The 26,933-nt window shown below is 41.7% G+C and overlaps 1 protein-coding gene across 2 annotated transcripts; it reads left to right on the forward strand.

The window, feature by feature from the left end:
- The first annotated feature begins 3,140 nt into the window (after nt 1-3,140).
- LOC117735470 (integumentary mucin C.1-like) lies at nt 3,141-26,039 on the forward strand. Of its 2 annotated transcripts, XM_034540109.1 has the most exons (13): nt 3,141-3,246; nt 14,305-14,371; nt 14,513-14,578; nt 16,500-16,550; nt 16,681-16,764; nt 16,874-17,003; nt 17,438-17,449; nt 17,552-17,590; nt 18,427-18,624; nt 24,004-24,113; nt 24,212-24,259; nt 24,832-24,888; nt 25,195-26,039. In XM_034540109.1, exons 1-13 carry the CDS (start codon nt 3,206-3,208, stop codon nt 25,258-25,260), a joined length of 969 nt encoding a protein of 322 aa, XP_034396000.1. In that variant the 5' UTR covers nt 3,141-3,205; the 3' UTR covers nt 25,261-26,039. The 2 variants fall into 2 exon arrangements, with proteins under 2 accessions (XP_034396000.1, XP_034396001.1); XM_034540110.1 differs by lacking the exon at nt 18,427-18,624.
- The last annotated feature ends 894 nt before the right edge of the window (nt 26,040-26,933 follow it).

Consider the following 26,933-nt stretch of genomic DNA (forward strand, 5'->3'; position numbering starts at 1 on the left):
TGTGTGTGTGTGTGTGTGTGTGTGTGTGTGTGTGTGTGTGTGTGTGTGTGTGTGTGTGTGTGTGTGTGTGTGTGTGTGTGTGTGTGTGTGTGTGTGTGTGTGTGTGTGTGTGTGTGTGTGTGTGTGTGTGTGTGTGAGAGAAGAAGTACTTCAGGCAGGCAGTTTGTCTGTTAGGTACTGATGTATCTCATGTGCACTGACACAGCGGATATATTTAGCGCTCTTGAAGTTACCAAACTTCACAATGAACTCATGGGAAACATGAGAAATGACTTGAGAAAGATTGGCTTAAAAAACGGCATTGACCTATTGACCGTAATGTTTTTTTTAACGGATTGTCCTCTTTAATATTTGTAATAACATCAGACCACAGTGGCTTCTGTTTCTCAGGCGGCTCATTTCCCAAACTGTTCGCTCTGATCCATCCCGAGTGAAGACAACTTCAGTAACAACGCCTCTACCTCTCATCTCGCGTTGGCTTGGCAGAAACCATTTCAACTAGATGTTCACGATTAGCTGGTGGCCATTATGAAATACAGAATTTCTTTTATTTAGAAAAAAAAAAAGTTTTTTTTAATCCTTTTTTTCCAATCACAAACAAAAAGAGGTAGAAAGGTTTTTGAAACCTCTTTAAATACCACATTCTTCTCCCGCCTTCCATACATAAACGGTATATTTGTGTAGATCTAGAGGGAACAACCACAAAGAGCCCCCTGGTTTTCTTGTCATGTTTACGTTTGCTCTTAAACACGACAGATGTGACACAGATGTAAGTGAAGTGCTCCGCCTGCAGAACACAATGCCTGTGAACCCCTCTGCCTCAGTCTACACCACTGTGCCACATTTATTATGATTATGAAGTCATATATGATGGATTAAGAGATGCCGTTCAGGTTGGACAATGAGCCTCTTGCAGAAAGAAAAAAGAAAAGCAGTGTCAGTTCTCCGGTTGGCGGCGACTTGTTTGGTTTTGGGAAACATTCGTTATTCTTTGTGTCTTTGTAATCTGTTACTGCTGGGTTTTTTCAGTCTTGGTTAATAGTGATGCTTCAGCATTTCTTGATAAAAATGTGTGGGTATCGTACGTCTAATGTTTTTTTTCTTCCTGAATATATATATATATATATATATATATATATATATATATATATACTTCAAATGTGCTTATTATTTCTGTGTTTTCTGTCAGTGGTTTCCACGCCAAGACTTATTTAAATGTCAACTGATGGAGGCCACTGAAAGTCGGTGATGGTTATGTGAAATAAAATACTTACTGACCCCAGAGTGCATTGGCTTTTGTTGCGTTCTTTCAGCGAGTTCATTTCTTAATTTTCCAACTATGGAGCAGAAACGGGGATCATGGCTCACTGCTCAAAATGTCAGCTGAAACATGTCTTCTTCTTTTAAATGCAATGCGTTACCGCTTCAGATGGATTTTTAAAAAAAAGACCAGTCGAGCAGAATGCAGCTGCTCGACTGGTCTTCAACCTCCCGAAATTTATCCACACTACTCCGCTCCTCTGCGACCTTCACTGGTTACCGGTGGCCAGCCGCATCCGCTTCAAAACATTAGTACTTGCGTACCGTGCTGCGAACAGATCGGGTCCAGTCTACATCCAGGACATGGTCAAACCGTACACCCCACCTCGTTCACTTCGCTCGGCTTCTGCCAATCTGCTTGTAGCTCCGTCACTTCGAGCTAAACACTCAACAAAATCACGACTGTTTGCTGTGCTGGCTCCTCATTGGTGGAACGAGCTCCCCATTGACATCAGGACAGCAGAAAGTCTCTACATCTTCCGTCGCAAACTAAAAACACATCTTTTTCGACTATACCTTGAATAGGGAAGGTAGAGCCGTAGTAGCACTCTAGTAGCACTTAAATGTCCCTTACCGATAGCACTTTGCTGTTTAGCACTTTAGTAGCACTTAAATGGCACTTACGGATAGTACTCTGTAGTTTAACGTTATTGAAGAAATTGTACTTGCTTGATTCTTGTTGTTCTGAGTTTGGACTCATGGTTTAATGCACTTATTGTAAGTCGCTTTGGATAAAAGCGTCAGCTAAATGACATGTAATGTAATGTAAAAATGTAAGTTCTCACCGATGAAAAACCTTCTGACCTGAGTCCATCAGGTATGGAAGTCCATCTCTCTGACATAGTTAAAAGGAAAATGTTGAAATATATATATTTTTTTAAACGTCAAAAGTATCCCATGCTTTTGAATCATCAAAAATGTCACTTTTCACATCTTGATTTATTTTCTTGCTGATAATTTTCACTTTTCAATTTCAAATGTAACGATAAGATCCCCTTAATCTCCTTTTTCTTGCACTTTAAAAACAGAATAAATATTTTGCAAATTTGAAAGTGGGTTTCAGAAAGCACCCAGCAAAGAAAAGAGGAACCCTTTAAGGGGGAAAGAAAACAGGAAGAAGCTTAGAGAGAGAGCAACACAGGAAGGAAGAGTCTCCCAGGATGGACAGAAGTGCAAGAGACGTGAACAAAATGAACATAAGTAATACAATTATAACACAGACAATGCATATGATATACTGTACATAATTCCTATATATAAAGAGTGGCGAGCAGAATAATGATGGGGAAAAAATACGTCTACTTTGTTTTATTTACCTGGTAAATCTGGTGGGGACATAAATACAACATTATTACCAAGAGGCTATTTGTCATCTGTAGTCTCTGGACACAGATGTTACAAAGTCAACCCAAAAAACATACCCGGTTTGATCCCCGCTCTCCTCATAGTTGAAGTGTCCTTGAGCAAGACCCTGAACCCCCAGTTGCTCCCCGGGCGCTTCACTCCTAACGCAGAGAAGAATTTCACCACTGTGGGATCAATAAAAGTGTACATTATTATACATTTATATTATAGTACTTAACGCATTAAAGGTGGCAGTATATTAGTGTGACTAATAATACTCTCTTTATAGGTGAGGTGCGTCCATTGATCTGACCATTACGCATCGTTGGGGAGGGCTGCGTCTTCTTCGTAAAGTGTGTGTGTGTGTGTGTGTGTGTGTGTGTGTGTGTGTGTGTGTGTCTCTGCACTGCGGGGGAGTGAAGTTCGTCTAGAAAGTGTTTAGTTAAACTCCAGGCGGGCGATCAAGAGAGAGAAAGAGAGGGAGGGGAGAACTGTGTCTGAGATAAAAGGTAGAAAGTGAAAGTAAAGTCTTCACTCGGGAATGGGAGCGCAGCAGACAAACGGAGACCGAGGCACAGCACGGTAGGCGCACGCGTACGGAGTTACCATCGTGTGGTTCATTTGTGTGTGACTGGAGTGTCTTTAATCCTCCGGAGACTCCGTAACCTCCTTGTGTCGTTCCTCAAATGCCGTTAGGAATTTCTTTGAATTTTTTTTTTAATGTGAAGATAGCTTGCAATCTACGTCCTGCTCGTTAAGACACGCATGCACGTGTTTATACGGGCACGTGAAGCGCCTCAGCGCTCAACAGGGGAGCTGCTCCTGTGCAGCCTGGGAGACCGAGCAGAGGGAGAGAGAAAGCTCGTTTAATATGGTGCCTCGTTATGACGCAATCTGTGCTCGCGTTCTGGTTTGGCGTGATTTTGTAGATACATACAGTATATATTGTGTATATGTATGTATACATGGGTGTATATATATATTTCTAAATATATTTATATATACACACATATATATATATATATATATATATATATATATATATATATATAAATTTACATATGTATTGTGTGTGTACATATATGTCTAAAATGTATTATCAGTGGGTCTGTAGTCTGTGGCTTTAACAGACATGTATTGAAATAAAATCTTCGAGATTGCTACGTTAAAATTATGGACCAGTGAGGAAAAACAAAATCCTCACAGATTGGTCATTGGTCACTGGTTGCGGTTCACTGATCTGTTCACAGACCAGTAGATGCTTGCTTGCTCAGCAACATTACAGCTGGATGGGGACCGTTGTTGCGTGTCATACGCAACCATTTCTGTTCTGTTTTCTCTCTATCCATGTTGCTTGTCTCTTTCTCATTGCCAGCTGTCCACTATGAAAGGCAGTACTGCCTAAAAATAATACTAGCTCCGTTATCTGAGACCATCGTTTGGAAAGACGTAAATGTTCAATCTAGAGCAGCACCAGTTACTCAAACGCAAGGTAACTAATCTGTTATGAATACTGAAGTCGTAAAGAAAATGCACATTTAAACATTTCATGGTTCCAGTTTTTTAATGAAATGGAAAATGTGCTGCTTTTCTTTATTATATAGTTTAATGATTTTTATTCATTTGTTACTGTTGGGCAGTTTTATTTTATGAGCCAACAGACAATAGTTGTCAGTTTAATCGCTGATGAAAACAAGTGTTGGCTGCAGCAGTTTAGTCCTCTAATACAACACACTCCTTTATGTATAAATACACAAAACAAAAACTGTATGAGATTCTTAATATGTTAGATAAAGTGATCATAAAGAAAATTTAGAGTGCTTTTTTTTCCATTTACAATTGGGAATTGGGTTTTTACAGTATTCACAGCCTTTGCTCAATACTTTGTTGAAGCACCTTTGGCAGCAATTACAGCCTCAAGTCTTCTTGGGTATGATTCCACAAGCTTGGCACACATTTCTGGGCAGTTTCTCCCATTCTTCTTTGCAGAGCCTCTCAAGTTCCATCAGGTTGGATGGGCAGCGTCAAGTCAGGGCTCTGGGACATTCACAGAGTTGTCCCGAAGCCACTCCTTTGTCATCTTGGCTGTGTGCTTCGGGTCGTTGTCCTGTTGGAAGATGAACCGTCGCCTGTAAGATTTGTGTTCAAAGCTCCGGGTCCCGTGGCCGCAGGAAATTCAGGATTCAATGAGTTAAAGTTTAACAATATTTAATGGCAAAGATAATACTCATGTAGTGTTCTCGATCGTGGGGCCAGAAAGGAGGAACTCTCCGCAGACGGACTGCAGCTCCCAGGGAGCAACAGACCGGGGCTGTCTCGAGTCTCCAGACCAGTAGAACCATGTCTCCCCAGAACAAATGCTCGGTCGTTAGTATGGTCATGCAAATGAATTCACACTTAAAGGTTAGTTCTATTGGTCAGTTCAAAGGATGCCGCAGTTCTGTTCGCTAAGCCAATTGATAAGCTGGCGAGGTCAAAGCTCACACTTCCGGTCAAGGACAGGAAGTTTCCCTTCAGAATAAAACCCTATTATCCTGCCTTCAGAATAAAAGCAACACATTAGGTTTCAATCAGCATCCATTTTAACTATTGTCTAAAACAATAAAACATTCATTCATTCTCATGCATCATACAGTTAATCATTACATTTGTCATTAAAACAGAATAATAAAACAGTGATCCTCTCTTATGTTTCATAATACATTCCTCCAGAATATTCCTCATAATATCCCAAATTAATTATCATATCTTTCTTTATGTATTAATTTAAAACATAAACTTCTCTTATCTACATGTGCAAATATATATAAAATCCACTACAACCCAACAGTCCCTCCTTTTATACTATTCCATAGTATAAACAACTTTGTAATGGATTTTATTTCACCGCACTGTAAACATCACTGTAATACAATCTTTATTATCAATACCTGTGGAAGAAAAAACAATATCACTCCCTCCTTTTGACCCTGCTCTGCAAAGTAACTAAAGTCTAGGAGTGTTGTGATCAGATCTATGTGTCTATCTGTGCATATGTCTATGTGCATCTTCTTTCTCTGCACTCTCATCTTCTTGATGGTCTTCTTCCTCTGCATGCTCATCTCCTCCATGGTCTCCTCCTCTGCATTCCTCCAATCCTCGATTTCCTCGAGTAAAAGGAAAACAGCAAGTTCAAACACTATATTTATTTTATTGTCATCATACTTCTGTGATTTGTTATAATTTGAATCAATGTGTTAAAGGTGCACGATACTCCTCTGTGGGCAGCTCATCTGTTGGTGAGGTCCAACACAGCAGGCAGTCAGGTACACGGTGATGGTCGACGATGGAGAGACGAGTGTAGCTGTGGGAGAGAATTAAAACACACAGAGCGGCTTTCTGCGCCGGCTCTAACTAAAGTTGGATATCTGAAATATATTTGGAAATAATTTCATATTTCCCGAACCAATTCTCCAACATGTCTGAGAAGTAGTCATTCTATTTCTATGTTTTCTTTTAATCTTCTCAAAAATTATTTCTTAAGGAACTGAATTATCCAGGTTCGGACTAGCAATCTCAAACTAAATTATCAAGGATCAGATCAGCAATCTCGAACTCAATTATCAAGGATCAGATTAGCAATCTCGAACTCCGTGTGAGGAACAGCTTCTCACCCGTGGGCGGAATCAACTATTAAATGCGCTTCTGTTGTCCAACGGAGTCTTAATTACTCGTCCAATCCCATCTATCTTAAATTATTTATCTCTTAATTTATTTATCTCTGCGGATTATATTATATGTAATTGATCCACTCTATGTTCTTTTAACTATTTCAAATCCTGCTAGGATCTGATTGCGAGCTGGTATTCGTCTGGCTCTCCTCTCTTGCTCGAACACCTACTGAAAGAGAAAAAGAAATCTCTCATTTCTTCTCAAAAATATTTGCAGCTAGGTATTTTGTGCCATGACATATTTCAGCTATCTTTGACTTAATCGTCCGATTAGCTCTCTCGACTATACCCTGTGATTGTGGGTGATAGACTGCTCCGTGTGCGTGTGTAATTCCTAGGTGTCTTTCCACCTCTTGTAAGTGTTTGTTTGCAAAGTGTGTGCCGTGGTCAGACCCTATTCTCTTTGGAACTTCATATCTCGGGATGAGTTCCTTCTTCGGCCATTTTAAGACTGTCTTTGAGTCTTCTTTCTTGCAGGGGATCGCTTCCACCCATCGGGTGTATCTGTCGATCATCACAAGTAGGTATCTGAAACCTCTCTTCCTGTTTTCTGCACCCATATCGGTGTAGTCGATGCATATTTCTTTGAATGGAGCATCTGGCACTGGGAACTCTCCTTGTGGACATTTGTATGGTCTTTTCATACTAAAATCATTGCAGGTGGGACATTCATGGTGATAGAGTTTCACCATCTCAGTCATATAGGGATGCCACCAGAGGATGGAAACTTGAGAGGGACCATGTGCCTGTCTGATGAGTCCTTGACACATCCTTGCAGGTGCCACTATGCGTCCATCATGTGATCTCCAGAGTCCTTTCTTTTGGACGGCTCCATTGTGTGCCCACTGATTCTGCTCTGCTCTGCTTCTTTCTGCATGAGCTTGATGTCTTCTATTCCGAGTTTTGGGAGTTCCGGTGCAACTATGTCTGTCCTTTGTTTCACATAGCCTGCTGCCTTCTTTGCTGCGAGGTCAGCGGCTTCGTTGCCTTTTACCACTTTTGTCTTTGTGGTCTGGTGTCCTTTACACTTCATCACTGCTACGTGTCGTGGTAGCAGGATGGCTCTCAGTAATTGCTTGACTTTTGTGCTTTACTGGTGTGTTTACTGTAGTCAAGAATCCTCTTCTCAACAACTGGGGGCCGTCGTCATGTACGGCTCCGTGTGAGGCTGAATCAGTGTAGCTGTTGACCGATTTCCCTTCTGGTTATTCGAGTGCTTTTGTCAATGCCACTACTTCTGCTAGCTGTGCAGATGCTGGCTGTGCGATGATTTCAGGTGAAATGGTTGAATGTCTTTTATCTTGTTGCTGCACGACTGAGTATGCGGCAATAAGTCCATTGGCCATGTCGTTTGGCTCGTATGAGACTGTGATATGTAACTGTTGTAAGACTTTTGAAATCTTATCTTGTCATCGAGAATGCACTTGAGGTCAACTAGGCAAGAACTCCATGTTCTGTGTTGACCTTGAGCTCGTGACACATCACAACATGAGCAGTTTTCTCAATTGCTCTTTTCAGGACTGCCAAGTGTCTTGTGCAACCTGTTTTGACCTTTTTCGATGTGGTCTAACTTCGAGCTGTCGTACATCAGGTCTCTTTCCTCCCTCCTTTTTCTGAAACAAAACAGCGGACACCATCCCGCTTGATTCAGAAACATCAAGGTGGAAGGGCCTGTTGTGGTCAGGTGTAGACAGCTTTGAGGCTTGGCCAACTTCTTGTTTGGTCTTTGCGAATGCCTCTTCTGCATCATTTGTCCATGTGAGCAGGGCTTTCATGTTTCGGCTTCCTGCTTCAGTTATGTCTCTGAGTGGCTGTGTGAGAGACGTGAAGTCAGGAACGCGACTGTAGCCTGTTAGGCCCAGGAATGACAGCATCTCTTGTACTGTCTTTGGGTTAGCTGCACTCAAAATGGCCGACCTCTGTCCCGCAGACAGAGCGCACGAGTCTCCTGAGATCAGTTGTCCCAGGAATGACACTGCATTTTTTGCAATCTGAGTCTTTGAGCGCTTCACCTCATAACCTGCTTTGGTTAACAGCGTTAGAAGGTCTTTCGTCACTCTAAAACAAATTGCTGCAGTTGGTGCAGCTTAACAGCAAATCATCCACGTACTGTACAAGTACTGTGTCTTCCGGTAATATGAAGTCTTTGAGGTCTTGCTTCAGGGCTGCATTAAACAAACCCGGGCTATCTCTGTAGCCTTGTGGCATTACGGGTTTGGCACTTGAATGTTCTGTACAATTGTGGCTTTGTTGATGGTTCTTAGGTCATGAACCATTCTCCAGCCTCTGTTACCGGATTTATGGACTGGTAATATCTGTGTATTCCAGTTGGACTCTGCGTCGATGAGTATGCCTGCTTCATACAATCCTTGAATTGTCTCTCGAATGCCATCTCTTTGTTCTTGTTGCAGCGGATATTGATAGCGCCAGACCGTGTCTTGATCTGGTTTCAAAGTCATTACCACGTTATGTTGAGTGGTGTGGCCAACATCATAGTCTCCTCTTGACCATATTTGTGGTGGCACTTCCAACATTTCATCAGTGGAGGGATGATTTGAGTTTTCCCTTCCATGATTTCTGTCAAGTTGTTGTTGGAGTTGTCCCTTGGAATACGAGTGTTGCTGTATTTTCCAATAGTCACCATCTGGGGTGTGGGACAGATATGGGGATTTGGTAGGAATCCACCTTTCTTTTGAGACGCTCCATCATGGGGCCAATATTACTTGCTTCATGACCTGCTCTGATCAGTAGTGTGATGTGAGGGGCAGAGTCAGGTCGCAGTGCATACCAGTCTCGTTGGTCTGCAAACAGTAAACATTCAGCTGCAACTCCTTTTCCTACAATTATGGCTTCTGTTCTGATGACTTCAGCTTCACCTTCCTTTTCTCCTTAGGCGGCGGCGTAGTTGTAGGTGCAACGGTAGGGATCTTCTGGCATGACATATGGATGTTGTGTCATAATCCATGACTTAAAGTCTTTGATGTCTTTTGTGGTGTTCCCGAGTATCCCACTACTGACAGTGTTTGAGTGGAGAGTGGTGGTACTGCATGATGCAATTTGGCAATGCATGACACTGAGGCACCAGTATCCACCATTAAATCTTTCTCCTCTCCATCTATGGCACAGGTGATGACAGGTTCTCCCCCATTTGGAACCATTATTCACTGCGCCCTCTGGGCCTCTTCATAGAAGATCCACATAATCTTCATCCTGCACTATTCTTGCAGGTATCTGGTTCTGGTTTGGAATGTGTCGTCCAAATCCTCCTCTTTGTGGGCTTCCTCTGCCTCTAGCTGCATCAGAGCGACTGTAACATTCCTCAGCCCTGTGCCCAAGTCTGTCACAGATACGACAAGGTTCTCGCCACCTGTCTCTTCTGGATCCTCTGGACTTGTCTCTGTCTATTCTCCTCTTCTTTATATTGGTCCAGGGCTTTGCCCACTGCTTCCTGGATCTGGAAGACGAGGTTGCTAACAGCAGCCATCTGCTTTCGCGCTTGTGGGCCGTGCTTAGCAGTCTCTTTGTCCTCTTTTGCTATCTGTAGCTTCAGGAGTGTCATTGACAGCTTATCTTTGGTTGCCTTTTCTTCTTCATTCTCGTGGTGTTGAGTGATGTGGTGCGTGATGTGTTTCTTCCACACTTCAAAGGTGGCATTCTTTATGCTCACCGTATGTTGCTCACGACTCAACTTGGCCGGGAGACCTGCTATTACAGCAGCCTTCCACATGTTCAGGTATGTCAGGTTCCTGTCATGTCTGGTGCCTGTAGCTGATTCCCAGGCGTCAGCTGCTTTCTTCAGGTACACCATGGCTTCTTCATTTGACTTTAATTTGATGCTGGCTAGGTTGGCCATGTCGGGAGTATCTCTGGGATTATATGGCTTGTATTGAGGTGTGCCATTGCTCAATGTCATGACAGGTGCCTGAATCTGGCATTTTCCTCTTCTTCTTCACAGCACCCTGGGCTTGTTGCTGCCACTGACATCTGACTGTGTCGTGGTGGAGGCTTGTAGCTTATGCCTTCCTTTGCTCTCCTCGGGAGGTGTTGTTGTGATCCCTGGAGGCTGTCTCCTCCTCTGCTGTCTTGGAGGCTGTCTCCTCTGCCTTTCTTTCCCTCTCTTTCTTCCACCATAATTCTCTTCTCATTAGGTCCCTGTCTTCCTCCTCTCTTTGCTGACTTTGTCTAGCATCCCTTTCTCTGCCCTTTTCTTGGCCAGCTAATGCCCTCTTGTTCATCAGGTCTGCGACTGTTCTGCTTTCTGTGGAGTCAAATTCTACACTGCCTCCTAATAGTCTTTCTACTGGGGCCATGGTGTGTGGAGCTTCTCTTTTAAGTGGGCTGTGGGCGTACAGGGGAGGGTATTAACATATTATGGGATAGATGGAAGGGGTGGGAACTGGGGCTGATGGCAGAAGTACAGGGGCTGTCTTTGTTGACAGCTCTTTATTCCTGTTTGTTTCTTCTTTGGGGTCTTTCGGGGTGTTGCTTCTTCCTGGCACCTTCGGGCAGTGTTGTCTTCATTCACTGCTATACCATGTCGTGGCAGTCTTGCCTACACAATGGCTTCATTGGTTCTGGTGACGTCTGCTGATCGGGACGTGAACCAATTTTCCTTTTCTGCTCCTCTTTTGCTTGAGCACTCTCATCAGAGTAACTTCTGGTCTTCTGTGGGCCCCTCCAGGGTTGTTACGTCAAGTAAACCCTCGGCATGACATTGCTGAACATATTTCCTCAGCTTCTTATTCAGTCTTTTGGCTTGAACTATCGGGTTCATTGCAGCATAGAGGATGTCTTCAATCCAAGCGACCGGAGTCTTGATTGAAGTTGGTTCGACATTTTCCGAGAATCAGGTACTGACTGGCTTTATATAAGGAAATGTAAATCTAGAAGGAAAAATAAAAAATTTCAGATTAAAATGTATCCAAAAAAAAAATATATATATTTTCACAATATGTGTCTAACGTGCAAGTGTGATGCGATTGGGAACAATATTCAAGTTAGGAAGGGAATAAAGTTGTACACTGCAATAGGACAATGTATAGATTAGACAAAAATGGGCAAAATGTGTTACTTTATGCAAATGAGTAAAACGATTACGTACAATCCACACAGCCAAGCACAAAGCAAATGATACAGCCTTCAGCTGTCAAAAATGGGAAAAACTTGTTATTTTATGCTAATGAATCACTAGGGGCCCAATCAGTATAAGTGTGACTCTGTCCAACACTTTATACAGGCTTCTCCTGTGTACTTTTAATAAGCAAATTGTTTAACAGGGGCCCATTGGTATAAACGGAACTCTGTTCTACGCTTATACAGGCTTCTCCTGCGTTTCAACCAAATCAATGGGAAAAAACGTTATTTTAAACAAATTTTTAACAATTACTTTTAACCGCCCAGCATAAACAAGCAAATGATATGATCACAAAAACTGCCAATTATGAAAAAAGCAAATGATAAAACAATTACTCTTAATCAAAGAATCGTCAATAATGAAAAACAAATGGCATGAGAACCAAAACCGCCAATTATGAGAAAAGCAAACGATAAAACAATTACTTTTAATCAAAACCGGTAATGATGAGAAATCAAACGATATGTCTTAATCAAAATCCGACAATCATGAGTAAAGCAAACGATAAATCAATTACTGTTATTCAAAAAAACTGGCAATAATGAGAAAATCAATTGCTGTAATAAACTGTCAATACGTAAATCAAAAAGAATAATGCATCAGTGGTTTATCACTGTCCTCTTTCACTATTCAACGTTTGCAACACAATGGTGGAATATATATATATATATATATATATATATATATATATTTACAGTATTTACAACAATAGCACGCTGTACTGCATAGAAAACTGTCCGAAGCGGTCCCAAGGTAGGTGGGGCTTTTGCTCTCTTCACTTCTACAGACCTGCTTGCGTAACAACTGGTTTATCACTGTAACTTTATTTATCTTATTTTCTAACAATAATCCATATCAATTCTTGCGCCGGTCTTTGTCGGGGTAATTGAACCCTCCACGCTGCTAATCAGTCTTTGTTTGAAATTAAGTTAATTGTATTTACAAATTATTTTATATATTTTTTATTTTATATATATTTTATTATTGCTATTTTTTTCTCCCAGTTAAACAAACTGAAGAATAAACTGTGAAGTGATATGTACTTATTTTAGAAAGAAATAAAAATATTTTATACAGTTCATGCATTATAATGCAATTCATTAAAAACCAAGAAAAATTTGGGGTCGGGTTGTGGGGGGTGGGGGGGGGGGGGGGGTCGTCCAATGTCCCTATATCATCAAAGGGGGTCTTGACAGAAAAAGTTTGGGAACCACTGGCGTAACCAGTCTCGTTCAATATGCTCGTGCGACTCACAACAGAAATACATACATTTAACAGTACAACACAAAACAAAACAAACATCAAAACACTAAATGAGCATCATCTTCACCACGGACCTAGCTTAGTCCTTATTCTACGCTGTGTTTTCACGCTAAATGTTTAGCCTGGTCCAACCAACTCCGCACCAATCCACATGCTAAAGTGTCTATATTAAGCTATGCAGGATTCGATAAAACAGGTTCCAAGCTTACCGATAATGAGTTGGCCATCGTGTGGAAAGGCGTGGATCTAGCGGGCCCAGTTTCTCAGCCACGAGGCCACAGCAGCTCACGTCGGTGGTCACCACGCCCCAGTCTGAGGTCCAGAGCGCTCTGGAGCATGTTTTCATCCAGGATGTCTCTGTACATTGCTGCATTCATCTTTCCCTCAATCCTGACTAGTCTCCCAGTTCCTCCCGCTGAAAAACATCCCCACAGCATGATGCTGCCACCACCATGCTTCACTTTAGGGATGGTATTGGCCAGGTGATGAGCAGTGCCTGGTTTCCTCCAGACATGACGCTTGGCATTCAGGCCAAAGAGTTCAATCTTTGTTTCATCAGACCAGAGAATTTTGTTTCTCATGGTCTGAGAGTCCTTCAGGTGCCTTTTTGCAAACTCCAGGCGAGCTGTCATGTGCTTTTTACTGAGGAGTGGCTTCCGTCTGGCCACTCTACCAAACAGGCCTGATTTGTGGAGTGCTGCAGAGATGGTTGTCCTTCTGGAAGGTTCACACTGGAGCTCTGTCAGAGTGACCATCGGGTTCCTGGTCACCTCCCTGACTAAGGCCCTTCTCCCCCGATCGCTCAGTCTGGCTGGGCGTCCAACTCTAGGAAGAGTCCTGGTGGTTCCAAACCTCTTCCATTTCCAGATGATGGAGGCCACTGTGCTCATTGGGACTTTCAATGCTGCAGAAATGTTTCTGTCCCTTTCGCCAGATCTGTGCCTCGATACAATTCTGTCTCGGAGGTCTACAGATAATTCCTTGGACTTCATGGCTTGGTTTATGCTCTGATATGCACTGTCAACTGTGGTACCTTATATAGACAGGTGTGTTCCTTTCTAAATTATGTCCAATCAACTGAATTTAGCACAAGTGGACTCCAATCAAGTTGTAGAAACATCTCAAAGATGATCAGTGGAAACAGGATGCGCCTGAGCTAAATTTTGAGTGTCATGGCAAAGGCTGTGAATACTTATGTACATGTTATGTTTTCGTTCTTTATTTTTAATAGATTTGCAAAACTTTGCAAAAAACAGTTTTCACTTTGTCATTATGGGTTGTTGTGTGTAGAATGTTGAGGAAAATAATGAATTTAATCCATTTTGGAATAAGGCTGTAACATAACAAAATTTAAAAAATAAAAAAAAAAGTTTCTTATACACAGTCTGAGGATGACGTAGAATGACGTAGAATGCATACAGATGTCGGCATAATGTTCAGAAAGTACCAGAGACAGAGTCTTTGTTTTTTCTCACAAATGTATGACTTTCTAATCTCTTTGTGTGTGTGTGTCTTCTTCATCTTCTTCTTTAGCGTGAGTCTGGATGATCGCGGTGGCAGCATGACATCATTGACATACATGACCCACATGTTCGTCTTCGTAAGTGTCCCGAGCACGCTGCGCCTTTCGTGTGCTCAGCAGCCCAGAGCACCCAGTCCAATATAACTTATTGTTATGTATGTTGTATCCATGCTTTCTCTCCATCACCCAGACTATCCTTTTTTTTAATGTCGCTGCTAGGTGTTCCTGAACGCAGTGGATCTGTCGAATGAGGCGTGTTACGACTATCTGGTTGCAGGGAAATGGGTATGTGTTCATCTTTTGTTATGCGGCGGTTCTGTTTGAGCAGAACTTTATACTGCACTACCTCTCACTACCACTGAACTTTATACTGCACTACCTCTCACTACCACTGAACTTTATACTGCACTACCTCTCACTACCAATTAACTTTATACTGCACTACCTCTCACTACCAATTAACTTTATACTGCACTACCTCTCACTACCAGTTAACTTTATACTGCACTACATCTCACTACCACTGAACTTTATACTGCACTACATCTCACTACCAATTAACTTTATACTGCACTACATCTCACTACCAATTAACTTTATACTGCACTACCTCTCACTACCACTGAACTTTATACTGCACTACATCTCACTACCAATTAACTTTATACTGCACTACATCTCACTACCAATTAACTTTATACTGCACTACCTCTCACTACTAATTAACTTTATACTGCACTACCTCTCACTACTAATTAACTTTATACTGCACTACCTCTCACTACCACTGAACTTTATACTGCACTACCACTGAACTTTATACTGCACTACCTCTCACTACCACTGAACTTTATACTGCACTACCTCTCACTACCACTGAACTTTATACTGCACTATATCTCACTACCAATTAACTTTATACTGCACTACCTCTCACTACCAGTTAACTTTATACTGCACTACATCTCACTACCAGTTAACTTTATACTGCACTACATCTCACTACCAATTAACTTTATACTGCACTACCTCTCACTACCAGTTAACTTTATACTGCACTACATCTCACTACCACTGAACTTTATACTGCACTACATCTCACTACCAGTTAACTTTATACTGCACTACCTCTCACTACCACTGAACTTTATACTGCACTACATCTCACTACCAGTTAACTTTATACTGCACTACATCTCACTACCAGTTAACTTTATACTGCACTACATCTCACTACCACTGAACTTTATACTGCACTTGGTTGAAATGCACTCCTTCCTTCTGTTCCATACAATGTGTGTTTGATAGTCAAATCTCTTGTGAGAAACAGCTCAAGGAGACGATTTGATCTTAATTGATTTAAACATGATGTGATCATATTGTTCATATGATATTGATCATACTGATGTGTTTACAGAAGTTAACCAAAATAGTAGTTGTATATAATATGAACAAGAATTTGGACCTGGTCGAGGATCTGGAGCCAAGGTTAGGAAGCAGGGATTGTATATAACCATTTGCCAAGTGAGTTCCCAAACTTATTAGTGGACAAACAAGTATTCCGATTCTTTACTGCAGTAAAAGTAATAATACCATCCTGAGGAAATAATCCAGTATGTGTAAAAGTCCTGCATTCAAAACCTGAGTCAAGTAAGTTATCAGCAAAAAGTACCGAAAGTAAAAGTACCATTGTTGTAAAATCTTATGGTTAGTTTAATCTACAGCAATGCATCATGCCCTATAAGGTATGTTTGTAGTGTCAGTCCAGTACAGGTCAATGTTTACTTCTGAGATGCTGAGGAGTCGTGTTTAGCGGCGGATTGAAAAACACATTTATACCGCCACTGAGCACCTGCGTCGGGGGCGACATCCTGCAAATCCCCAAAAAACGAGGATTGCAACCAATTAACTTCAGTGATACAGTACTGACTGGATCCGCCCTCTTACTGTAACACACACACACACACACACACACACACACACACACACACACACACACACACACACACACACACACACAGTGATTTGCCCGCAACATTGCTGCCGGTGTGTCTTTCTTTTGCAGCCCGTTCTCACTGTGTTTTTATTGTTTTGCCTTAAGAGTCGGTGTGTCTCAATACAATAATCATCAAAATGATCATCATGATCTCACAATAAACAATTGATTGTGTCTTCTGTCCGTCCACCTCTATGTTCCCCTTTCAAGGAAGGACATCTAACAGAGACCTTCTTCCTCATGATGACTAAGGATCCCAAGGTAACGCTCTAAAACAGTGAACCAACCAGGATCCTTTGAGGTTCTATGTAAACACATGTTTATAACGTCCAATGGGGACCGGACTGGGATGGATTTGATCAAGCGTACATGTGTGCTCTTCCCAACACAGGACAGAGTGAATTGCACTTTAGAGGCAGCGTGCCAGGGGGGAAGAGAGGCAGCGTGCCACTTGCTCGGCGACTGCTTTTTTAGAGTGAGTGAAACAAGGCCAACTTTTCATTTTCTTTAAAGTCTTCGATTGGGACGTTCCAAACTAATGAATTATTGTATTGCTCCTTTGTTTCTTATTTTCTTTACCACAGACAGATGTAAAGACAAAAAGTCGAGAGTGCGAAGGGGAACATTCTAAGGAAATCCCTTTCTACCACTTCATGTGCTTGATATCACACGCTATCTCACGTTCTTCTAACGATACTCAGCTTTCTTCTAAAGGTACTTCACATACCGATACTACTTTCACAATCAGCGGACCCCCCCTCCCCCCTTCAATAAAAATAGTCCGCCAGCACCGACATTGGTGTTTCTTCGCTCATTGTGATGTCATTGGTCACTCAAATCTGTGCAACCTAAGCTAAACGTTTATATAAGCCAATAAGTCACGACGATCGATAACAAGTATTGATACTGTGTCATACATAAATTAAATAAAAAAGTTTTCACACATTTTTAATAAATAAACTATTCTGAAGGTAGAAATACAAATACAATATTTGTCAAAGCAACTACCAATATTTGCACTATTTAGATGTGTTAGTTTTATTATTGTTTAACATTGCAATACAATATCACCAAAGCGTCATACTGAAGATTTTTTTGGTTTAAGTTAAAAACTCATAGTGTTCCTTTCTCTCTTTCTTGCACCGCAGCCTGCGAATATGGTGAGTATGCATCCTGTGTTGTGAGTGTGATGAAACACACTGTGCGCTTCCTGTTCATTAATTTCATTAATCTATGTGCTTACCTGTAATCTTTTTGTTTAGACACCGTGTGCGAGATACATTCAGAAAAAGCCTCTACTCGTAAGTCACACCTTTTATTTAGAAATGATCAATAACTAAGAGTTGATACTGTGCATTGGAAACGCCAGAAGTCATGCTTGCTGTTGCATAACTGCAGGTGTTGATCTCCCCACAGTTTAAAGGTCCTTTTGACCACATTTTCTTCCTGTTCATCGTCGTGCTTATTTCTACCACACATCATTGTTGCCTGCTTAGGCTCTGCTATTAACTATTAACAAAACATTCTCTAATTTAATTTAATTAACACTGAACAATAACAGAATCTTAAACCCCTTTCAGACAACTTTTATTCTGTTTAGGAGGTGGGGGGATTTTTGTAACTCAAAAACTCAACGTTTTTGAAATAGCTCAATCGCAATCAATCACGTACACTATGAAGTAAGCTAGGTACATTATGTACACTACAATGTAGACTACTTACTCTATGACTTACTCTATGTACAGTACGACGCACACTTCATAAAGTATGATGTACGCTATCTATCATGTAGTGTACGCAGCATACACTACAATGTGTATACTAAATATATACACTAAATGTATACTAAAGACCCTACAAAGTACCCTACGTACACTACGACGTACACTACCCTGTAGGGTATGTTGTTTGGTCCTGAGCTTCACAGTTTACCAGTCCACTTCTTCGGGTAGTCTTAAGTTAGTCTCCATATTTGTACTCCCTGTACCTTTTAAATACTACTTTTACAAACTACTTTTCATTTGACAAAGTCTAGCAAATAGTCTTATTGATATACTCAAACTTATATTCCTTTAATTGCCTAATCAACCCCATTTTGTAAGATTTTACTACTGATTGACTGACTACACTTCTGCAGATTTTGATCTGACAACAACAACAACAACACTGCCAGAAACAACAACAGCAGCAGTAGCAACATTGGAGCCAACAACAACAACACTGCCAGAAACAACAACAACAACGACGACAACGACAACAACAACAACAACAACAACAGTATTGCCCTCACCAATAACAGCAGAAGTGGGACAAAAGGAACCTCAAAGAAAGGGGGGTAAGCTATGCAAATAGCCCTTCTTTTGATTAGCTAATAGCTACATATACCACCGCTGTAGAAAATATTATTTCACATCCCATTAGACTCCTCCTATGAATCGCCACCTTAACGTGGTGGAGGAGTTTGAGTGACTCAGTGATCCTGGGAGCTATGTTGTCCGGGGCATCAGCCTCTGGTAGGGTCTCCCAAGGCAAACAGGTCTCGGGGGAGAGCCCAGACTAAGAGCGGTTCAATAAACCCTGATGATAAGCAGCCCACGGACTGAAGCTACCTTGCCCGGACAAGGGAAACCGGGGCACCCTCCCGGAGCCAGACCCAGGAGGGGAGCTCATCGGCGAGCGTCTGGTGGCCGGGCTTTTCCAAACTTGCTTCGAGGAACCGAAAACCCTGGCTTGTGAAATGTCATCCGCGAAATTATCCCGCTAAACATGTTAGCCACATACGAGAAATAGGGCCCTGGAGTTGGGTCTGTGTACGTTTTGTTCTTTTGTTTTTGGTTTCTAACAGAAAACAAGGAAACCATGGTATTTACGTATTTTCGAATGAACCATAAAACAAACAAACAAACAAAACGTACACGGAAAAACCCCACCGGCTTTCCCATGAGCGTTTAGTATCGAGATGCCGCTTAAGCTTTGAGGCTTCAGTGCTGCGTTCAAATACTCCACACACTCCACACACACACTCCACAGACACTCCACACACTGGGCTCTGGCTCTGCCTCATCACCTCCATTAACAAAGCCCTACTTAGTGAAGTTGGGATTGTAGTTACGCAAACATTTAGACTTTTGGGGGGGGTTTATCACCACTTTCGTCTTCATGTTTTCGTTTTAAATACTTCTCTATAACTTTCGCTACAGGCTAGCGGCTGGCTGAGTGTCTTCTTCTGCTTATTGGAGCTCGTAAAACAACTGACTGACGCATTACCGCCACCAAGTGGTGGGAAGCTATATTGTGCCTTCTCACCAAAAGTACCATTTTGTTTACCGAGATAAACGATATGCATCATAAAAGGAGGGCCGTGCAGCTACAAGTGATTGGTTGTTGATGACAAATCTTGTTTCGACCACTGGAAAAACATGAATTCATATATGCTCACAGCATTTTATGCACGACTTTTCTTGTTTCCTTGTGGGTTTCCACAGGGAAACAGTGAAGGAGAACTATGTCTACCAGATCTAAAAGAGATCCAAATCGAAACTGACGGAAGGGCAAAAATTGTAATTCCAAATTAGTCTGCTGCTTCAGCACCACGGACAGTGACATGGATTATTCCAGTCATTCCCAAAGACTGTGTGGACGTCGTCATCGTGACGTAACCAATTGGTTTGTGGACTGCCGTTTTGACTCCTCGAGTTTGCGATTTTGTTGCCGCCATCTTGGAATATGGCGAAATGTAAAGTAAGCTCGCCCAAAAGTATACCTGCTATATGTTCTATTTTACTCTAAATGGACCATAATCTACAAAATGAACATCATGCTATATTGTAGAATACTTGAAACTAGCGATTAAGACCATAAACTCATGTTTAAAAGTAATAAATTAGAATTAGAGTCATTTTCTCATTCTCAGCAATGAGACAACCGGAAGAGTCGACCCCTGCTGGTCAATAGAGAGAATGCGAGTGTAAAGATACTTATACGGTTGTTGCCTGTTCGGGATACACAGATGGGCTGCAGGAGATTTCATTGTGGTTCAATCAATTTTGCCTTAATTTTGTCTCATTTATAAAGTTTTTAAAATGTTTTCAATAACACATGCATGAAACAAAGTTGTGACTCATTTAAAGCATATCTCTTCTAAATGGTTGGTTTATGTATTCAAGAAAATATTAGGTGTTGTGGAAATGGCAGTAAAAATGTCCCGAAATGCTCAATTACACACAAATTTGCTCATCTCAGGATTTGTGGATAAGGCCTATTGGGTAAAATGAGTCGTGATGGTTTGTCATTTTTAAAAGGTCTCTAGAAAAAAGGGGGTGGCACCCCCCCACATTGCCTACTGGGGATGCCGATTAAAAGCTTTTTGGAAACGTCTTGTTCTGATTTTAGGGTAGTTTTACTTGTGAGTTAACTACAAATGTACTGCAACATTTACCACAATGTTGTTTTGGACAGTCTCAGTGTATGCACTGCTATTCATTGGAGGCGTGAACATGCACATGCAGGTTAGTCTGCAGCCATGAAGTCTTTTCTCTTATCAATGGAACACATTGTGTGAGAAAACACTTCTGATCAAGCATAAATCTGATCTCCTCTAAATGGAGAGCTTTGCCTTCCGGCTCAGCTCCCTCTTCACCAAGACGGACCGGTACAGCGCCTGTTTTACTGCAGCACCGTCACCTGTCGATCTCCCGCTCCACCTTACCCTCACTCGTGAACAAGACCCCGAGATACTTGAACTCCTTCGCTTGGGGTAGGCAGTTTGCCCCCACCTGGAGGGAGCAATCCGCCGGTTTCCGGCAGAGCACCATGGCCTCAGATTTGGAGGTGCTAACTCTCATCCCTGCCGCTTCGCACTCGGCTGAAAAACGCCCCAGTGAATGCTGGAGGTCACGGTCCGAGGAGGCAAACAGGACCACATCATCCGCAAACAGCAGAGAGGCGATCCCGAGACTCCCGAACCGGATCCTCTCCGCCCCCTGGCTGCGCCTAGATATCCTGTCCATGAAGGTCACGAACAGGACCGGTGATAAAGGGCAGCCCTGGCGGAGGCCAACACCCACCGGGAACGTGTCTGACTTCAGACACGTTGCGAGTAGATTCATGAAAGTCAATGCACAGACGAATGGATAAGCTGTGTGAGCCTACGGGTGATGTTATGTATAAATATATATATATATGATATTAATGTTATGAACCCAAACACGAGGGCATTAGATGTTCCGACGTTTGTGGGATTTCCACAACAAGTATAAAGCAGAAATAGTGGTTATAAGAAGTTATAAATGTTTCCATGGCGATAAGCCACGCCTCCTCTCAAGCGTGAGTGAAGTGAATGAATTGATTAGATTTTGCAATGATTATGGTCTGGAATTCCTCATATACGTTCATGATCATCTCCTGCTCCTCAGCGGAGAAAAAGAGGCTATTCCTTTGAGTTTATTTGCCTTTGTGCTGTTAGTAAATCATGGTTTCTGTGATCGACGCTTCCCCCTTTTGAAGTCAGACGGGCACGCGCAACTGATGTGGTTTCTGTAGATGGCATTTCCCTGGCATCCAACACCACTGTAAAGAATCTCGGCGTTATCTTTGACCGAGACTTGTCCTTTAACTCCCACGTTAAGCAAATCTCAAGGATTGCATTTTTTCATCTACGTAACATTTCAAAAATCAGGCACATCTTCTCCCAAAAAGATGCAGAAAAGCTGGTTCACGCGTTTGTTACTTCCAGACTAGATTATTGCAATTCCTTATTATCAGACTGCTCTAATAAGTCCCTTAAGTCCCTCCAGTTGATCCAGAATGCTGCAGCTCGTGTACTCACAAAAACTAAGAAAAGAGATCACATTACTCCTGTATTAGCTGCTCTGCACTGGCTCCCTGTAAAATCAAGAATCACATTTACAATTCTTCTCCTCACCTACAAAGCCTTGATTGGTGATGCACCATCATATCTTAAGGAGCTTGTAGTACCATATTGCCCCACTAGAGAGCTGCGCTCACTAAATGCGGGGCTACTTGTGGTTCCTAGAGTCCTAAAAAGTAGGATGGGAGCAAGAGCCTTCAGTTATCAAGCTCCTCTTTTATGGAACCAGCTTCCACTTTCAGTCCGGGAGGCAGACACAGTCACCTCATTCAAGAATAGACTTAAGACTTTCCTGTTTAATAGTGCTTATAGTTAGGGCTGAATCAGGTTTGCCCTGGTCGAGCCCCTTGATATGCTGCTATAGGCTTATATGCTGCTGGGGGATGTTTTAGGATACACTGAGTACCTATCTCCTCTTCTCTCTCTCCTTATGGATGAATTTACATCTCTCCATTGCACCTTATTAACTCTGCTTCCTGGAGTCGTTGTGACTTCACGTCTCATAGGGTCCATTGGACCTGGACCTGGAGGTGTCTGATGCCTGGTAAGCCGGCCTCCCGCCTTGGCCCTGCTGATGCACCGCCCCCCCTCCTCTCTACCTCCTTCTGTTTCATGGATTGGAGTTCCATTCATACATTGTCATATTCATGTAATGTGTTTATGTAACTTTGTAAATGCTGTTCATTCTGTACACATGACATCTATTGCATCTGTCCATCCATGGAGAGGGATCCTCCTCTGTTGCGCTCCTGAAGGTTTCTTCCCTTTTTTCCCTGTCAAAGGTTATTTTTGGGGAGTTTTTCCTGATCCAATGTGAGGTCCTGGGACAGGGATGTCGTATGTGTACAGATTGTAAAGCCCTCTGAGGCAAATTTGTAATTTGTGATATTGGGCTATACAAAATAAACTGAATTGAATTGAATTAATAGGACATTTGCTCGACTTTGTTGAGCCACGTACGAGAAATAGGGCCCTGCTGTCACAGGTATGAAGAGCAACTTCCGGTTATGCAAACACGAAGACTGCTGAAGCATATCATTCGCAGATTATAAGGCGATGTTTTCATTTGCACATTATTTAATTTGATTTACGGTTTATTTAATTTGATACATATTATTTTGAATGTATCCATTTTATTACCATATATTATTTATTTATCAAATTTCAATTTCTCTGTTTTTTCTCTAGTAAAATCTATTTATTAGTTATTTTTGTGTTAATAAGCCTGACTTGAGCCTTTACATTTGTTCTTGTATTAGCTTGATTTGTTCCATGAATTGTTCGCTTGTTGGGCGTCTTGTTGTTGTTGTTGTTATTGCGCAGGTTTACATACACATGATGAACAAATGTCTTTGTGATGATCACATTGCGTCATGTTTTTGCTTGTTCAACTGTAAGTGTATTTTATTTAGTTATTGAATACAAATCAAACCAAGAGGGAGATCAATTAGTTAAACCAATGCAGTGTTACTATTTGAATGGGCCCCGGGCCACTTAGTACTTGAAAAGTTGGGCAACTGAGTAATACTTCCTTAAAAAAGGAAACGCAATCTGTATGACAAAAAACAGAAGCTAAAAACACATGACATACATATTTCAGAGAGACAGAGCTGCTCTGGAAGCAGAACTAAGCTGATTAAGTTAAATCACACCAAATGAGCACTGAGGGAAGTTTTTGATTTTTGATGCGTATAGTTTAAATAATATTGGTGAAATCTGCCTATTTTTTTTTTACCTACAGTGCCATTTGATAAATGTAAAATGTGTAAAGCAAAAAAATATGTTTTTCTTCTTCTCCCGATCATTTATGATCTTAATGGACGCTCTCTCTGATCTCTCCTCAAGCGGACAACCTCAAGTACCTTTTTGCGCTGTCTCTGTTCTTCAACGCCATCTTGCCACCGGCTGTTTACCTCTTCATGCGCCACCGGTGGATGCGGGACCGGCTGCAGTGGGTACGGCCGAGGACACTCAAATGACATCCACTGGACCTCGCTCCAGCAGTCTACATGTCCAAACATAAAGGTGACTCAATGTGTCCTTTCTTTTCCAGACCCACGTGTCCGACGGGAACGTAACAGGCGACCAGCCAAAGACAGAGGTACTAATGTAGTTATGGTTATAGATATTCTGTGTGTGTGTGCCCTTTTCCATCCAAACACACTTTGTTTCTAGACCCAATGAAACGGACGCATTTCTCTGGGTTAGAACATTGTTGATAACCTTTGGGATAATGCCAGTACACAACTCCACCAAAACACACACAACCTTGGTCCACTCGTTCTTTAGTCACATATTACTACACCTTTAATTATTTATAGTCGAAGGAACGCTTGTAAAAATCTAATCCCCTCGTCGTTTCGTCATACTCGACAGCTAAACGTGCTCTTCGAGCCATTTGTGTTGTTTCTGTCCACAAAAGCTATTTGTCACACATAGTGAAGTGAAAACAGTGGTGTCTTGAGGGGGGGAAGGTACATTACGGCAACCTTGTGGTGTAAGAAAATGATAAGCGGTACGCAAATTGCTAAACATTTTGTATCTGTGTTTAATGTGTTTGACTTGTGTGAGTAATGACCAGGAACGTACGGGTCTAGACCTGGTTTTCCCTCATGGATCATAAGTCATCGGACTGGAATTGATGTGTACATTCCACACTTCCTTGTCTTTCAGTCAGACGCACCGCCGACATCTGCAAACAAGGATACGGAGACCGAACTGATGCTCCAGGTGATTATGAGTATGAGTATGAATGCATGATATCTCAACTCTGACGGCAATATGAGAATCACTTTGGAGGTTTTATTATTTGTATTCATCCATTATTTCTTGGCCCTCTCAGTCTTTGACGCTTGATTGAACCTTTTCCTTATCTTGAGTTTGTGTCTGCATGCAGTGGTCATTATTGTTTTTCTAACAATTTAATAATTGTGTCTGTGAACATGCTGAAAACGTCAGTATGATGTTAGCGTGGCTGTAGACCTCGATATTAGGCCGACCCTCAGGCTGTGTCTTTCTCTCCCTTTTGCCATGCAGACAAACACACATCCAGACGAATCCATTCGGATTAGCGTCAACGCTGGAGAGCACAGTCAGCTTTAGGCCCCGCCCCCCCCCCCACCACACGCCCACGACCCCACTCACGACGTTGCCCGTTGTTCGCTCTTCAACGCAACACCTCTGTGTGGATGTAACGAAGTATCCGGATGCCTGGCGCTCAACGAGAGCCGTGACGGTACAGAGACAAGTTGACTGAGCGACCCTTCTGGGTTCAACTTCTGAAGAATTTGAACGAACTACAGCAAAAGTTGTCCTAAACTGTCGGCTTGCAGCTGTTCCACCTATCACACTGTAGTTGAGCAACACTGGCTTCACCAGGACAACCTGACCGACTGGTCCTTCTGGCTGTAGATGTGCATGCAGCTTCACAAGTTCATAAGTTCACGATGCTGTTTGATATATTGAGTCTGAATCCCCCCCACACAAAAAAAAACAATTAAAAAAACAGGACAGCTTCCATGTCTCCACGGAAGTCTGTTTCCTTCAATCCGGTCCAACTTTGCTCAAGTCACCGGCACTTTGGACTTTCCGCTCATCAGTTTTCTTCTCGGTGAGCCATTTGCAGTTCTCTGGCCACTTTTTGTTTTTAAAGCACTGCTGTATTTTGGCAGCTCATTTATTAGTTTTTGTATTGCGGGAATTGAGTTTGATTGTCATGATGATGCAAAACATATTTTGAGTGCATCTTTGAGCTGCCCAGAGATGTAATACTTCTTTGTTGCATTGGAATATCTGTGAACCGATTGGAGTTAGCTATCTTGATACGCTGAGCCCTTGTTTAGTGCTAAAAATGTGAAAACAATACAAACTGATCCACAGCATTTGAATTTAATATTTCATAAACTGTGAAAAACAATCTGTAGTTGAAGTGAAATTAGTCTTAGTATTATTATTATTCTGGAGAGGCAAATATATATATATATATATATATATATATATATATATATATATATATATATATATACATATATATAATTGCATGTTGTGTATCATCAGTCTAACAACATGCAATTAGCAGCATTTTATTTTGACACCCTATCATCATATCAGAAATAAGGTTGGTGCATTTTATTTATTTTTGCACTTCATGTTCCATCATTTAGCAACTGTGATGCCTTTTTTTGGAATATATAAATATATACATGTACTGTATATGGATATATTTCATATTTCATTTTTTTTTTTAACTGACATGAGAGGATTGTGATTGTGTGTCTGTGCCCGTGCGCTCGCGCGTGTGTGTGTGTGTGTGTGTAGAGGTTTAATAAATGGATTGAAAGCTGAGCAGACAGTGCTGACCTGCAGTCAGCAGTAATATTGTTGGAGATAACTCAGTGGCTCGAGCCTATAAGGTTATTACAAATTAGAATGACTCATTTAAACCAAAGAGTCACTCCAGTGAACTGAGGTTCATGTCATCCCGTCATTGTTCCATGAAACTAGTGCAAAAGACGAAAGTCTGTCTACGGATTCCAGGTTAACTTTGTGAACATAAGACTTTTGAGTATTTCTCCTTTTGGCAGCATTGTTTGTGAATATCAAACAGAACATTTAAGTTATGTGTCCGATCTATGTGTTATTTAACTCCTGTGGTATTTCTTTCCGCAATGTATGCATTGTGTCAAAAGGTGAAGAAATGTAACCTCACTAACGGTTATACACGTTGTAGAATTGATTATAGCTTCTTTCAGACTACTCCGACAACATACACTTCG

The sequence above is a fragment of the Cyclopterus lumpus genome, chromosome 8, assembly GCF_009769545.1.
Source record: "Cyclopterus lumpus isolate fCycLum1 chromosome 8, fCycLum1.pri, whole genome shotgun sequence".
In the NCBI taxonomy this organism is placed as follows: Eukaryota; Metazoa; Chordata; class Actinopteri; order Perciformes; family Cyclopteridae; genus Cyclopterus; species Cyclopterus lumpus.